At 39.4% G+C, this 17461-nt stretch overlaps 1 protein-coding gene across 4 annotated transcripts in view; it reads right to left on the reverse strand.

The window, feature by feature from the left end:
* ARL15 (ADP ribosylation factor like GTPase 15) overlaps positions 1-17461 on the reverse strand; it is a 441654-nt gene that overhangs the window by 382716 nt on the left and 41477 nt on the right. The window contains exon 1 of one of the 4 annotated variants that reach the window (XM_078004125.1): positions 6639-7888. Coding sequence (XP_077860251.1) covers positions 6639-6689 — 51 coding nt within the window. The 5' untranslated portion in view covers positions 6690-7888. 4 annotated transcript variants of the gene reach the window in all.

Here is a 17461-nt window from a genome sequence, read left to right on the forward strand (position 1 = left end):
TGAGAAGCAAGTTGAGTTAAAGTTGGAGAAGCAAATACCTGATTTTGCAGTCTCTGAAGTGGGAAGAACAAGGTTCAGTAAGTTCTGAGGAGGAGAAATGAAGGTCGCTAAGAGATGAAGGTCTATGATTTTGGTGGTCTTGATGAGAGACATGACAGTGGAAAGAGGGAGAAATACAGGGACATGGGTAGTAGGGACGGGATCAAAAAGAACACCAAGAGCTGGTAACAAAGGGCTGTTGAAGACGAGCAGAGTCCACAGGTCCTGGGGGCAGCCTGGAGGGAGAACCATGTTGGCTGTGAAATGAACTGGAAATCCCACATCTTCTGATCCCAGAACAACCCAGCTCTGGAGAGATCTAGACTTACAAGTAGGCACAACGAAGGTCACTAGGGTCACCATTTTAGTCTATCTGAAACACAATTCACTCTCTGAAAGAAGTTATAAAAAGAAAGGTCCACCTCCTAACAGTGACAGGTTAACCTTATTTAACTAAATATAGTTTTACTATATTTAGTAATCTACCTTCAAATGCTTTCAATCAAATTTTATATTAAATTAAATCAGCCTATCTTCCTCATTATTAAGCATGGCTTGGAAAAGCTGAAGAAAACACAACACTGCTAATTTGCACAGAGGCTTAGAAAGTGATTCACTTGAAAGCCCCTCCCCTCATTTAGGTAAGAAGGAAGAAGAGAAGGAAACAATGATGTAAAGCTTTAATTACTGGCTAACACTTTTTATGATAAAACACACACTGCAAAATTCTAAGGAGGCCAAACAACTCTTAAGCATGCTCTGAACTTTAATGCAAAGAGAGAGATACGTCTGTAGGCTTTTGACAAACATCTAGGTATTTTCATTTAATTTTCCTACTCTTGTTTGTTGAGTATGTTTTTCCACAAACAATTAAATTAAGGAAAGCTAGGCTTTTAAAAAAGTAATTGAATATTAGCATTAGTCAACAGCAACAGTTTGTAATATGGTATTTCCACTGCAGCACCCAGAGATGGCAGAAAACGGAAGCTGCTGATAAACTGTACTGGCATCTTATCTGTACCCTTACTAGATTTCTAAAGTTTATTTAAATGGTTATTCTGTATCTGTGTCTCACAAAGGGATGTCATCAGAACTGCCACCTAAGGAGCTATTCCTAAAGACCTCAAACCTACTGATTCAGAATCTCCAAGAATAAGGCTCCAACAAGTAGATTATATCTTCCTCAGTATCTACCACACTGTCCTGTTTAAGAACACCTGTAGTTTAATAAGGTAAGCATGAAATGTCCCCAATTAAGAGCACCATCAGCTTTACAGCAGTGGTTCTCAAGCCTTATCTGCACAATAGAATCACCCTGGAGGACATTAAAAAATCCCAATGCTAGGCCACACCACAAACCAATTAGCACATCAGAATCCCGGGGGTGAGACCTAGATATTGGCCTTTTGCTGCCCATAGGATTCCCATAGTCAATCAAAGTTGACAACCAGTGAAGCAGAGGACCACCTCAAGCAACTGTTTAATGAATAAATGAAAAAGACTAATTTATAATTCTCTCAATTTTTCCCTATTGAACACAAGAAATGATACTCCACACTATCAGCAACATGCAGATAGGATCAAAGGGCTACAGACCTTACAGTAACCGGAGAGACTGTCTATGAGTCATCAGGCAGACATCAGAAACCAAACTAAGCAGGTGGCAATGTGTTAGGAAACTCCTGAATGCATTTAACATTTAGTAAAAGGATCTCGACATCACTCCAGGTAAAAGGAATGTGGATCTAAGGTAAATTTTCTTTATGGAAGAGACTGCCGCATTAAGTCACCTTGTGCAATCCAGTTCATTTCTTCAAACCTTTCTGTTGCAAAACAGCATCAAGAAAGTTCTGAAGTCCAGGTTTTAGTACTTATTTTGTTCTTTTTAAAAGGAAAACACTTGCTACTTAGAAGTTCATCTATGCTTTTGCTCCCTGGACGTTCTGAAGTTTCAGCGAACAAGTCTTTAATAAAGATACCATGCATTTAACAAAGGACAAGATTTCTCTCACCACTTTAACCACCAGCAGGGTTCATGTCACAGGATGAGGGTCCATCAGGATTGGTCAAAATGATGTCTAAAAGGAAGAAGCTGAGGCAAAATTAACATATAGAGTTTATTTGGGCCAAGGCTGAAGACTGCGGCCAGGGACACTTCCAAGTTGCCTTGGGGGTGGCTCCAGAGAAAACAAGAGAGAACAAGTTTGTTTTGTTTTGTTTTTTTGGAGACAAGGTCTCACCCTGTCACCCAGGCCGCAGTGCAGTGGCCCAATCTCGGCTCACTGCAACCTCTGCCTCCTGGGCTCAAGCAATCCTTTCACCTCAGCCTTCTGAGTAGCTGGGACCACAAAGGCGCGCACCACCATGCCTGGCTAATTTTTTTTATTTTTTGTAGAGACAGGGTTTTGCCGTGTTGCCCAGGCTGGTTGCAAACTCCTGCGCTTAGGCGATCCACCCGCCTCAGCCTCCCAAAGTGCTGGGATTACGGGCATAAGCCACTATGCCTGACTGAGAGGTCAAGTATTTTTTAAAAAGCAAGAAGCAGGAGAGGGGACAATTACAATCATTGTTCACCAGGAATTCTCATTGTCTTACAAAAATAACATTGATTATTGGCTAAACATTGTTGAACTATAGGGTATATGGCATTTTATGGCTTCTTGGCAGCAGTCAGCATAGCGGTCAAATAGCAAGTGGCTTCAAGAGGAGTGGCGTGACTGCTATTTCATTCCAATGCCTCTCTTGGGCCTGAAAATTTAAAGGGGCTCATGTTCTTCAAATAATGGATTATGAAGCTGGGTCATACCACTTCCACAGGGCACCAAGAGTAGCCCAAGTAATCAACATGTAACCCCATGTAATCAACACCAGCCCAGGGAGCTGGGAGTAGAGGTTAGGAAGATTGAAGAACTGATAAAAACAAAGTACCACCAAATGAAAATCTACACTCACTGAATTCAAACACAAGTGGGTTCCCTACCAAGCCTCAAGAGAAAACTGGAAATAGGTTAATTTTAAAGTTACAGTTACTTATGTAATTGACTTAAGGGATCAGATTTTTTTTTGAGACAGGGTCTCACTCTGTCACCCAGGCTGGAGTGCAATGGCAGGATCACAGATCCCTGCAGCATTGACCTCGGAGCTCAGGTGATCCTCCCACCTCAGCCTCCCAAGTAGTTGGGACTACAGGTGCACACCACCAGGCCCAGCTAATTTTCCTATTTTTAAAAGAGATTGGATTTGCCATCTTGCCCAGGCTGGTCTCAAACTCCTGCGCTCAAGCAACCCTCCCGCCCTGGCCTCCCAAAGTGCTGGGATAACAGGCATTAGCCACCATGCCCAGCCCAGATGATACATTATAAGTACTTACATAAGGTTAAGAAACCAGTGAGATTATTTTCCTAAACTAAAAGAACTTCCACCAATTTTGGCAATCTTTGAAGATCACTAACAAGTTTCTTAAGACATGGGAGCACTTTAAGATAGGAGCTGGGGGGTGATGAAATAGAGCCAGAAAAACTGGACTCTATTCTGCACAAATTTTCTTTCAAAATTAAGAAAATCTTTTGCACATTAAAAGAAGGATCTTCAAACTGTTTCCGTGGATCACTGATTCCCTGTGACTTGAACAGTCATTCCACTACCCAAAATCAGATAATGAAGATCCTTTGTCAGCTAACACAGGAGAATAGTTAAGAAGATTGTTGTCAATTTCATGATGCACTCACATTTTGTAACCTTGGGTACTTGCTATATAGCTTGTCTACACAACCCTTTATTATATAAGGAGTCTGACTTATGACAAAATTATACATTAGCTATTTGAAGCTTATTTTTTTAACATTTTGAGGTATCACAGGAAGAATGCTAAAACTTCGAGGGGCTCTGTCACCACTAAATGAATTTGAGGACCAACCAGAGCAATAGTCTGTGGTCTGTATTTTCTTTTATGACTAATCTTAATACATAAGTCATAAAGAATTTGACAGGAGTAAAGGCATAGTTTCTTTTAGTACAAGAGTTCTAAATCACAAAGACCCTCATGATGCTTTTATGAAAAGGGTCCTTTCAATTCCCTAGCACCTTGTCTAGTGTCTGGCATGTAGTAGGCCCTTCGTAAAGTGATTTGACCTGAAGATGGAGACATAAGCACTGTTAAGTGTGTGCTTACACGAGTTATGTGGCTGGCACAGCCTTGCTTTCCTCATCCAGAAAAGATCAACAGGGGAGAGGGGCAGGGGATAAATGTTATCACAAAATCGTTTACATAAAGTTTAATAGGAACTTAGGATTTGCAAATCATATTAGTGAAGGTTGATTTTTGCATTAGAGCAACTGTGCTCTCCTTTCTGCTTTGGACACTAGCAACTCTAAATTGGTTTCCAGTCTTTCACAGCTCCGTGCTGCGCTTTTAAATCCTCACTCCAGTCCCGTTGTGATCTGAATGTTTTTCTATCATGCCTGTTTAGAGACAAGATCTGGAAACATGGGACAGAGTACAGCTAACCACCTTGGCCAATTATAGGCATGACCTTGTAACCTTGTTTTTTCATTACTCCAATCCTTCAATTCCAGGAACTTATGTTCCCAGGAAAAGCTAGTTACTGAAATGAACACACATATAATTAGTTTAGAGAATGTTCCAAACTCTACTCCACGTCATTTTTTTTTTTTAATCTTGCAATTACTCTTTGTTTTAAAGGCTGGAAAGGGAAGTTTAAAAGGAAAGTGCCAGAAACAAAGGAGAATGTTTAAAACATACAAATCACCCTATAAACATAAAAAATTTTAATTCACTGGTAGTAAAAGATGCAAATTAACAATTACTTACTATTAACTCAATAAATCCACAAGATACTTTATCTTAGGTAGTGAAGATTTTGTTTCGTCTCACTTTAAATTATAACATCTAGAGTTGAGATAAGGAGGTGAAGAAAAGGATAGTCTCTCTCATACTAAGCTGGTGGAAGTATAAACAACAGATTGAGCACACCTAATTGGAAAATCCAAAATCTGAAATGCTCCAAAATCCAAAACTTTTTGAGCGCTAACATGATACCACACGTGGAAAATTCCACAGTTGAACTCATGTGATGGGCTGTAGTCTAAAACAGTCAAAACTTTGTTTCATGAATGAAATATTTTAAAATATTGTATAAAATTACTTCCAAACCCTCAAAACTACACAAATACATGGAAATTAATATCCTCCTGAATGATTTTGGGGTTAACAAATCAAGATGGAAATTTAAAAATTCTTCAAGATAAATAATAGTGACACAAGTTTTCAAAACCTCTGGGATACAGCAAGAGGAAAGTGCTAAGAGGAAAGTTTATAGCACTAAATGCCAACATCAACAAGTCTGAAAGTTCACAAATTGACAACCTAACATCACACTTCAAGGAACTAGAGAAAAAACAAAAAACCAAACCCAAAGCTAGCAGAAGGAAAAAAAAAAATAACAAAGATCAGAGCAGACCTAAATGAAACTGAAACACAAAAGATTAATAAAACAAAAAGTTGGTTCTCTTAAAAGATAAAACTGATAGACCAGTAGCTACACAAACCAAGAAAAAGAAGAGAGAAGGTTCAAATTAGTTCAATTAGGGCCGGGCGCGGTGGCTCACGCCTGTAATCCCAGCACTTTGGGAGGCCGAGGCGGGCGGATCACAAGGTCAGGAGATCGAGACCACGGTGAAACCCCGTCTCTACTAAAAATACAAAAAATTAGCCGGGCGCGGTTGTGGGCGCCTGTAGTCCCAGCTACTCGGGAGGCTGAGGCAGGAGAATGGCGTGAACCCGGGAGGCGGAGCTTGCAGTGAGCCGAGATCGCGCCACTGCACTCCAGCCTGGGCGACAGAGCGAGACTCCGTCTCAAAAAAAAAAAAAAAAAAAAAGAAATGAAAACGGAGACATTACCACTGACACCACCACAGAAATACAAGAGATCGTTTGAGACTGCTATGAACACCCCATGCATACACACTAGAAAATTTAGAAGTAATGGATAGATTCCTGGAAACATATGACCCTCCTAGCTTGAATCAGGAAGAAATGGAAACCCTGAACAGAACAATACGCACAGTAAGATCAAATCAGTTATTAAAAAAAAAAAAGCCAACAAAATAATCACAGGACCAGGCAGATTCATAGCTGAATTCTACCAGACATTCAAGAAAAATTGGTGCCAACCCTACTGAAACTATTCCAAAAGACTGAAAAAGACGGAATCCTCTCTAACTCAGTCTGTGAAGCCAGTATTACCCTAACAGCAAAAGCAGGAAAGGATGTTAAAAAAAAAAGAAAACTACAGATCAATTTCCCTGATGAATATAGATGCAAAAAACCTCAACAAAATACTAGCAAACAAAATCCAACAGCACATCAAACAGACAATTCACCATGATCAAGGCAGGGTTCATCCCAGGGATGCAGGAATGGTTCAACATATTCAAGTCAATAAATTTAATTCATCACATAAACATAGTTTTTAAAAAAACATATGATCATCTCAACAGACACAGAAAAAGCATTCAATAAAATCTGGCATCCCTTTATGATAAAAACCCTCAACAAACTAGGCATAGATGGAACATACCTCAAAATAATAAAATCCATCCATATACGACAAACCCACAGCCAACATCATACTGAATGGGGAAAAGTTGAAAGAATTCCTCCTAAGAACTGGAACAAGACAAGGAAGCTCACTTTCACCACTTCTGCTAAACACAGTACTGGAAGTCCTAGCCAGGGCAATCAAGCAAATGAAAGAAATAAAGGGAACCTAAGTTAGAAAACAGGATGTCAGACTATCTCTGCCAATGATAAGTGAATTCAGTAAAGTCTCAATTTACCAAATCAGTTTACACAAATCAGTAGCACTGCTATACACAAAAAGCGACCAAGCTGAAAGTCAAATCGAGACCTCAACCCGTTTTACAGTAACTACCAAAAATAAAATACCTAGAAATACACTTAACCAAGGAGATGAAAGATCTCTGCAAGGAGATATATATATCTCTCTCCCCCAAAATCCAAGCTCAGCAGACGGATCAAAGCCAACAGTTCACCAAAGAGGAACACACCCCTAAGGAAGCCAACGTTTGACTTCTGACCTGAGCTGCAAAGATAAACTGGGCCAAATTTCTCTCTATTAGGAATTCCTATTTGGAAGCCAAGTCGTGCTTGTAGGCTCTGGATCTGAGGCACTATGAATCAGGGTCAGGACCAGTGATCATGTGGAATGTGGAGCCAATTTCAACATAAATAAGCAGATACGTTGTTTGATGTGTTTTTATTTTAATCATATATTACTTTCAAAATTAAAAGCAAATGCAAAAACGTTTGGTAAGAAATAACCCAAGTATCTGATTACATGTCAGAGAAGAGGATACTAGTTTCCTGTCGGTGAATACCACCTGCGTCTATTCCAAGCCCACACAAAGAAAGTGCTGGAGGCAAAACAGGGATAGGTACTTGTTTTCAGACCACAATTATTGGTTTCTGCTTTCCTGTTGGTTTTTTTCAAAGCTGCATATAAACACAGGAGTATTGACTTATTACTGCCATAACAAAAACACCTTGTATTTGCAAAACATACTTAAGTGGAGGTATGGGAACTGTTTTGTAGACACTGGCTAAGTCAGACACACAGTCATAGAACCACACGGGCTGCTGTGCTCAAAGCACTTTAGAAATCAACCCATCCTGGCCAGGAGCAGTGGCTCACGACTGTAATCCCAACACTGAGGGAGGCAGAGAGGCAGGAGGATCGCTTGAGTCTGGGAGTTTGAGACCAGCCTGGGCAACATAGTTAAGACGTTGTTTCTACAAAAAAAAAAAAAAAAAAATTATGAGTGAGGCATGGTGGTGTGTGCCTGAAGCCCAAGCTACTCCGGAAGCCTGAGGTAGCGGGATCGCTTCAGCCTGGGAGGCCAAGCTGTGATTATGCCACTGCACTCCAGCCTAGGCAATGGAGTGAGACCCTGTCTCAAAAAGAAATCAACCCATCCTCCCGTTACAGATGGATACTCATGGAGGGACGTCGAGTTTTTACATTATTCATGTGCTATGTCTGTCTAACCCCATTTTTTTAAGGGATTTGAGGCAGCTTATAATCATAGAGAAAATCAAGGTGCTGGGAAAAGAGCAATTACTAATCCTTAAAGAACTACACTACAGTCCACCTTCTCTTGGGAGGACGTCCTAGATCACAAGCTGATCCTAATTCAAATATAATTCCCATACTGTCCCTAGAATAGCTCCAGAGTATACAAATTCCCCAGGGCACTTAATTCTTGCTGGAGCAAAAAGTCCCCAGTGCAGCTCAACGTCCTCTGGAATAATGGAAAGCCACCTAGAACAGAAGTGGAATGGAAGGAGAGGGGCATGAAATGAAAAACTTAAGATTCTCCTTAAGATTCAGTGATCAAGCCAAAGCTGCCAAGAAACACGAAGATTACAGGCCCAAAGCACCCACCCTGAGCCCCTCCAGGCTAAGCTGAGGTGGGGAGACAAGGGCAGTGTCATGGAAAGGGAAGAACATGACACCAGAGGTGGTTGCCTCAGGCTCTGTAAGGAAAACACATGTTTTGAAACACGAACAGCCATGTAGACCAATTCAAAGAAAGGGGCAAGACTGTATTCAGTCTAGACAGCTATTTCAACCCTCGTTGTCCAGTGGAGACACTCTCAATCCAGCCAAACTATCCTCTTGGCTCTCAATTTAGGACAGAGAGGCCTACAAGTGATTGGATGATTAGAGAGCCTAACACGGTGCACCTATGATCATTCATCTTGGACCCAGCATTCATCAGGCCTCTAAACAAAGAACAGAATAGCCTGGGGTGAACCATGGGCAGTCACTCATTTGAATAGGCAGGACTCACTCACACCACACACACATACATACTCACATATGCACACACACATAAACTTAACCTTGGGGTTGGCTGCTGTCAAACAGTTCTGTCATCCATTCCTGATGATTCATGCCAGAGGAATAGATATATAAGGAAACTGGAAAACTACAAATCATCCCTAAATCATTTCTTTCCAGGAATGAGGATGTGATTTTGCAGCAACTCAATATTTCTATTAGCTTATTTATCTCACACATCTTCTCCTTCCCAATACTGAAACTAGTTGAAATTCCCTGAAGTGATGGCAAGTGAAAGAAACAGGTTAGAGATGAGTGGAAAAAAGAAACAGTCCAGGATTTTAACAGATTTTCATGGTTGGGAGGTCATCAAAATTCAGACATCCAAAAATCAACCATATCTATAGACCCCTACACTGCAGGGGAGGTAAATGACTACAACAACTCTTCTGTATCTCAGAGAACATACAGGCATAACGAATGGCCAAGTAATGTGCTATCTGACAAATAGGACAATCAGTAGTATATAACATTATCACACGGTCTTACAACATCATAGCAAAATTGTAACACCAATGAGCAAAAATCCTTTTCATTCCTGGTCAGCAACTTGACTGTTATACAGATACCCAATATTTAAAAAATCATGGAAAAGGATGTCTACCGAAAACACTTAGAATTTCCACCCCTTTTACTGTTACAACTGATTCGGTTAATACAGACAAACAGGAATGCAGGAAATGCTAGAATTCATTCGTCAACCTGAAATAATTTCCCCAAATAAACCCTGAATGTGTCAGATTTCAAGAGTGATGCAAACCACTGTCCAAGCCCATAGTCTCAGAGGAAAGCACATTTATTAAAGCACGTTAATGTTCCCCTGGCCATGCTACCGTGAGGTAATCAGCATGCGCATCTCTAACAGTGCCACTCTGGAATGGACATCCTGTGCTCTGCACTCTTCTTTCTTTCTTTGTCCTACTCCTACTCAGAGCCACTCTGAGCTTCAATGCAAACCAGATTCTCTGTACTAGCAGAAAAGGAAGAACCAGGGTAGATAGGATGGAAGTATGATTCCTTCAACCATTATCGTAACAATTACACAGGTACTAAGTCACCACTCTATTTGACATTACAGATTCATTAAAATGAATTCCATAATTCCAAATTGTTTTCTTTTGACATGTCTATGCTGTTCAGAGTCTGGTCTGTCACTTTTGGTACCTCAGGAACTAATTTAAGAGTTGACCAAGTCCTAGAAGCTCCATTCATATTAACCCAACTCAAAGATCACTATGCTCCATGTAGACATAAATGCCAAGAGACCATAGGGCTCTAGTTAGGCTGACTTACCACTTAACAAAGAAATAAAAGTCCTACTGGTTTCAACCCTGATTTGAAAAAATTCTTTATAAAATGCATATTTTTCCTATCTCAAGAGGGCAGAGTGCTCTAAACAGGATGAAACTCTCTACAGTGACTCAAGGAGCATTCTTCTGAACACAGAATCACAGACATCTTCCACGCTGCAGTCCAGCCCTCTTGTTTTACAGAAGCAGATTAGGACGAGTGACAAATGTGTCCAAAGTCATATGACTATCTGTTGGCACTTACATTCCTATACTCAATCATTAATTGACACCACCAATCCCCCAGGTATCCCAATCTCAGAACTTGGAATGTAGCCTGGATAATGAGTAAATTCCATGCTTTTCTGGATAGGCTTTAACAGTATGAGCCAAAGAAAAAAAAATTAGTTCCCCCTGCTTCTGATCTAAACTAGAAGACAGGCCAGTAGGTAGCAGGTCCTGCTCTCATTTGTGAGGAATGAGGGGCTGCAAGTGGGGAAATGTGAGAATGTCATGGGGAAGTATGAGAATGACAGAGGGTAACTTCACCATGAGTTTCCTTATAGACCCAGTAGGAGAGACATGGCACAACTGGTCACTAACATCACAGCAACACAGCATTGCCTGCCACATCCATCCTATGGGAAGACACCAGGACTATGATATTCTATAGGTATTAACACTTTCTTCCTTGCCAGCTGCACCCATTAATAGACCACAGTTTGTTTTTAAGTGATCTAGTACTTACATTTCACGAACCATGGGAATTCACTAGGTAGGATTTTTGATAAGGTATCTCACCCTGCTCAAATATATTAAGCTAACTCAGAAAGGTCTTCTAAAATCATCGGTAGATTCCTGAAGGGTCAAGATGCTGTCCTGCTTTCAGGGCCAACCACTTTAAATGACATATAGTAGATACTCAATAGTTATTTGTCATACTGAACTGGACATATGTTGGGTATGTTAATATTGGGACTAAATATGCAAAAAAAAAAAACCCAGAGAACTTCAGAAGTCTAGGTTTTATTATTATTATGATTTGTAATGATATAGCATATGTACTGAAAATATCCTCAGAGAATATCTAGTCAAGTCCTTTATATTTATACAGCAGAAAATTGAGGCTTAGGACAGATAAGTGAATGTTTCCATACTTACCTGTTATATGGGTTACTGAATCAGATCTTACACACACTCCCCCACTCCCCATGACCACACCGTTTTTTCGGGAGGGTGGGGGTCATTTGCTCATATCATCCAGGAATGAACAAGCAAAAATTCCAATGACATGCTGGTAAACTTGGTTCTCATCAATTTAAAGTTTCACATTAATGTGTTCCAGAGGATAATGTGCTAAGTTAAATTAATCATCCAATTATTTAGTTAGTAGACTAAGTTTATCTGGGATAATGTATGTTTTCAATATAAGATCTTTTCTAAAAATCATTAAATCAATGGAAAAATATGAACATTTGAAATAAATACTCACATGTAAGTAAAGGGCCATTTCTCTGAAGGATCTGATATTTCAACCTCTCTCATTTAAGAAGTCTATTTTCCTAATAAACCTTTCGGTATATAAACCATCCACCTCCCACACACAATCTTAGATTAAAATGTATATTCCTGTCTCTTAACAACATTTTCATCCCCAAGATCCAAGCCCATGTAAACCTCTGGTTTCAATGCTGCTTTATAGCCAAGACTGGACTCTTAAGAAGCACAACTGGGAGTTATTTTAGTGAGAATTTCATTCAAACTCAATGTTTTTCAGAAGAGAAGGCCCAGATTATAAAATACTTTACCCAAGGTCATTCAATTAAACAGCAGGGCCTGAATCAGAATCTGCCTTTGTGATCCACAAAACTGTCTGCCTTTATGGAATTGATTTTGAGACTCTCAAAGAACCTATTACTGAAAAACTGCCTCTTCCCTAAAAAACTGATCAAACTCCAGTTACCTATTTTCATTCCTTTGTTAATAACTATATTTCTACTTCATATGCTATGGCTAGAGGTTGCTAGTTCTGTTATTTCTTCTTGTTGTAGCTAATAATTATTTTCTCCTATCTCTATTAAGTGAAATAATGGCAAAGTGTATTGATCCTTTTGCCAAGCAGAGCTGAGAGCCCCTTCTTGTACTCCTCATATGATCTCATTAAAATAAATACTTTTCATGTTCCAAACTTTTAAAAGTTTTATCTAATTTCTAAATTCACTTATTTTTTCCCCACAAAAAAATTTCCATTTGTATTTCTTTTGTATTAAAGGTTTAAACAGGAAACCAGATAATGAAATTCAGTGGAATGAACAGCACTTTAATTCTGTTTGCCAGGCACTAGCAACAAAAAGTATTTGGGAACATAATAGGCACAAAGGGAGTCACTGGGCAGTAAAACTTCTGGCTTATCTTCTCATCCAGGTTGAATTCATTTGGATGGGGTGGGAAAGTAGGATAACAATATGGCAAATTTTCCACTTTGCTGCCACCATTGGTGGGAAAATGTTAAGGCAGAGACTGCAGGCCCTGTAGCATAGTACAGTATTTTAGAGGTTTTTTTTAAAGTATTAATCACAGGCTGAAGTGAATTACTCATTTATAAAAACTAGAAATGCAAAAAAGGAATTCTAATATCACTAGTGGTTTTGTAATAACACAACTGTAATTAATAATTTGCATTTTGAACCTGTGCAGATAAACCTGAAGTCAAATGGCAGTTCGAATCTCCCTTTAACCACTGTCACTGTTAACAAATAAAAAAAGAGTAGATAAAAGTAAGACACAATGAAGCAACTTTTGTTTAAAGATTTTTCTCCCCCTACGGTGTAGACAGAAAAACAAAAGGGAGTCACACAATTTAAAAAGATAAGGGCTGAAGGGGAAAGGGAGCGTTTTAATCATAGAGTGTAAAATAATAAGGAAGATGCATGTATGTATGCTTCCTAGCCCATTATTGTCTATAAACCTATGTTTCCACGAAGAAAGGAAACAGGAAGCAGGAGCAAGCCATCTATTGAACCAATGAGGCCAAAAGGGTAAAACAGCCACCCTCTCCATTTGGATGACTTCCAAAATTGCATCCATCCATCTGAAAAATGATCATTGAATGCTTACTTTGGATGAGGCAATATTCTGAGCAACAGGGATAGAGCAGTGAACCAAACAGACAGCAACCCCACCCATACAACCCCCCATTTCTAATACTGCTTTTAGGCTGCAAAAATGTATTTCCAACATGGCACCTCCAACTCACACACTTAGTTGCAAGATCATCTTCTTTGCTCCCCAAATTACTCCTTCTATGTGTCCCCTGTCGCAGTTAAAAGCATTAGCATCCACTCATTTCTTCTGACCACCAAATTGTTAAGTCATGTTAAACTCCAACCTCTCCATTTTTACCTCTACCAACTCCTTCAATATATCACAGAATACCTGATTAATGAACATCTACAAAGTTTCTTGACTCTGTCTCCACCTTTTCATTCCCTCCACCATTAAGGACCTAATCATCTTTTGCCTAGATTACTGCACAAGCCTCCTGAGGATTTTAGGTCTTCCCTCTGAAAGCTGCTCAATACATCCTCCATTTCAGTTGATGAAAATCACATCCTTTCTCCCCGCTAAAAAGCCCCCATATGAATCCTTGACTCCTCTCTTCATTCTTCCCCACATCCAATCCACTAGGAAATTCTATTGATTCAGGCTCCAAAATATATCCATATTCTGACCACTTGTCACCTCCACCCCTACCACACTGGTTCAAACTAAATTCAACTCTACAATAGCTATAATACCTCACTGGCCTCCCAGCTTAAATCTTACCCTAGGTTAGTCTATTCTCAAAACAGCAGCCAGAGTGATCCTTTAAAAATGCAAGTTAGTCAATATTGTTCCCTACTCAAAACCCTGTGAGGCACCCCCAGTCACTCAGAGCAAAAGCCAAAGTCCTTAAAAAGGCCTCAAAGCCCTAGATGATCTGGCCTCTTATTTCCTAACCTCATCTCCCCTATTCTCTCAATCACTCACCCTACTCTTTCAGCTCCAGCCATTGGCTCCTACAAATTCCTCAAACACAGAAGTGCTCCTGTCTTAGGACCTTTGCATAGGCTGTTCCTTCTGCCAGGGGCATTCTTCCCTATGTATCCACACGGCTAACTCCCTCACTCCTTCAAGACTTCTCTCAAATCTCACCTCCTCCATGAAGCCTACCTTGACCACCTATTTCATAATGCAACTTCCTCCTCTGTACTCACAATCCCTTTATCATGTGCTCTTTTGTCCCCAAAGCAATTATCATCTAACATACGATATGTAGTTTACTTAGCATCTTTATTGTTTACTATGTCTCTCCCCATTAGAATGTAAACTCTACAAGGGGACAGATTTTCTCTTTGTTCAGGGTTTTATGCCAACTGCCTCAAGTACCATGCCATAGTTAAATGTTCAATACTGACTGAATGAACCGACTGATCACCCTGGTTGCAGGATCTTTGCCCCAAGGTCATCTTTTTCAAGCATGGCTCATGACATCAACTCCCTGCTGTAATTTTTTTTAAATAAAAATATAAATCAGACTTCCCCTTAAAAAAATCCAACTCTTTTTGCTGATTCCTTTCAACATTTTTGCTTTAATACCACTTTTAATGTTTTTAGTACAATCGTTGTATTTTACAAAATACTCTTCCTGGAATGTAGTGGTTGTCTAGCCTTCTGCACGACGTTTTAACTCACCTAGTTTCCTTTAGAAAGTTATTGACTTTAAAAGAAAATCTTTTTGAGCACGAGTGCTGCCACTTTAAAGACCACTTACAGGACATTTTAGGGGACATAAAAACAATCTTAAATAATCATAAATATTAAAGTAAGAGCACGGTACACTTTCAAAAATTCTGCCAGCGATAAGGTTCAGCCAATGGCAACATCTATGAGCTCTATTCAGGCACTTTGCAATTGAATGTATCACAGTGATTCTTTTTAAATTGAAGAGGGACTCTGAATTATTTCAGATTTTGCACTTTTATGGTACTTTCTATCATGCTCTTTCAAATTTATATAAAAAAATGTAACTATTGTAGCTAAGTTTGCCAAGAAAATGTCAATGAAACAAAAGTTTTTATAGTCAGATTTTCTGTTTATGTTTACAAGCACATCTATTCCATATATTTAGAAACATTTGTATTTAGACAGACATACTTAAAGAAAGCTCCTTAACACATTTTATAAAACACTACAAACTGACTTTGTGTATGAGTTTTAGAATGATGGCTGACACTTACGAAAGAGTTACTATATATCAGGTTCCATATTAAGTCTCGTTGAACCTCCACCACAACCCTATGAGGTTGGAACTATTACTATTCGTATTTACAGATGAGAATGCAGAGGTTCAGAGATGTTAAGTGACTTACCCAAAGTCACAGAACTACTAAATACATCCAGTTTTCATTTCAGATCTCCTGTTCTAAACCGCTCCATGCCAGGCTTACTGCTTTGCCTCGAACTTAAAATGTATGAAAGAGAGACAGACTAACTTCATTAACTACCAGCTGCAGCAACACCTTTTGAACCTAAGCATCTTAACTAGTCCCAGAGTCATAGCAGCCATATTTGAATAACAGAATCCCACCTCAACTGATTAGAACAGGGTTAGGAAAATCCACCTCTTGGGAATTCAGAGTTGGAAATGAGAGCAGACCTCTCCCCATGGCTGTACATAATAGATGACCTTGGGACCAGCTTCCGCCTGCTTTGTAGGCAAAGTAGCAGGAAAAATGTCAGTTTGTTGAGAAAGAAGTAGATGTGTGGAGAAAAATCACAAAGTAGAGACAAAAATCCCAGAGTATGTCACTAAGACCTCCTGGTTTTGGTTTCAAATCTTCCTGAGTATGGGTATGTCCTTGCTTTTGGATTTCATGAGAAATCCCAGAAACTGGAAAAATCTATTCTCTGTCTGTATTTAGTGGTTTAAGTGGGTTCCTGTTACTTCAACTAAAAGTTTGGTTATTCAATATTCAGATCTCGGTTTATACATGGGGCTGAAAACCATATAACCTTCACTGAGCAAAAAGAAAACAGAACATAAAAGGATTTGAAATGTCAATATTTAGAAATATAGTCAATTAACCTAAAGAACAAATCATCTTTAAAATAACAAAATTGTGATAGTCTCAAGACATCAGGAAAATGCTTTTATCTTGAAGAGTTAGAAGATGAAATGAACTTACAGGAAAACCATGTGAGATACTAACACACAACGAGCAGCAGCAATAGAAGATGACCCAAAAAAGCAAGCTTCTTGCCATCACATTACTAACAATAAAATGCACACACACGTGAGAAGCAAAATATAACTGGCTCTATTTTCAGGCAGACAAAAAGTAATTTCCATATATTCCCTGTATCTGTGTTCAAAGATTTTTAGGCAGCAGAATCATCTGAATATGTATTAAATGGTGGATTCCTGTATCCCAACACAGAGCTACAGAATCACTCCCTGGGGATGGAACTGTGTTTTTGTTTTTGTTTGTTTGTTTTGAGATGGGGTCTCGCTCTGTCTCCCAGGCTGGAGTGCAGTGGTGCAATCTCAGCTCACTGCAACCTCTGCCTCCCGGGTTCAAGCGATTCTCCTGCCTCAGCCTCCTGAGTAGCGGGGACTAGCCCACCACCACACCCGGCTAATTTTTTGTATTTTTAGTAGAGACGGGGTTTCACACTGTTAGCCAGGATGGTCTCGATCTCCCGACCTCGTGATCTGCCCGCCTCAGCCTCCCAAAGTGCTGGGATTACAGGCATGAGCCACCGCGCCTGGCTGGAGCTGTGTTTTAAAGCAGTGCACCTCGAAATTGATTGTTCCAGCATCCTCTGCACTAATATTCTGAAGCTATATACTTATACTCACTTATCCATTTTTAAGATGACATCTAGTTTGACAAGTTGCATAAGGACATAATTTCCAACCTGTTATAAATATCCAGATTTATAAATAAAACTGTTAATCATTCCCTTACATGGATAAAAAGCTAAGTATCACAGAGATTTGAAAAACATTACTTATTTTTTTTTAAAAAAAGAACAAGCTCCTCTTCAGTCGTCTATCCTTTTTTAATTTTTTCTTGAATTCACACATCTTTTCCATACACCAGCAGAACTTCAATCACATATTTTTATGCTTGTAAATCTTTTACTGAT

This window comes from Macaca mulatta, chromosome 6, assembly GCF_049350105.2.
Source record: "Macaca mulatta isolate MMU2019108-1 chromosome 6, T2T-MMU8v2.0, whole genome shotgun sequence".
Lineage (NCBI taxonomy): Eukaryota > Metazoa > Chordata > Mammalia > Primates > Cercopithecidae > Macaca > Macaca mulatta.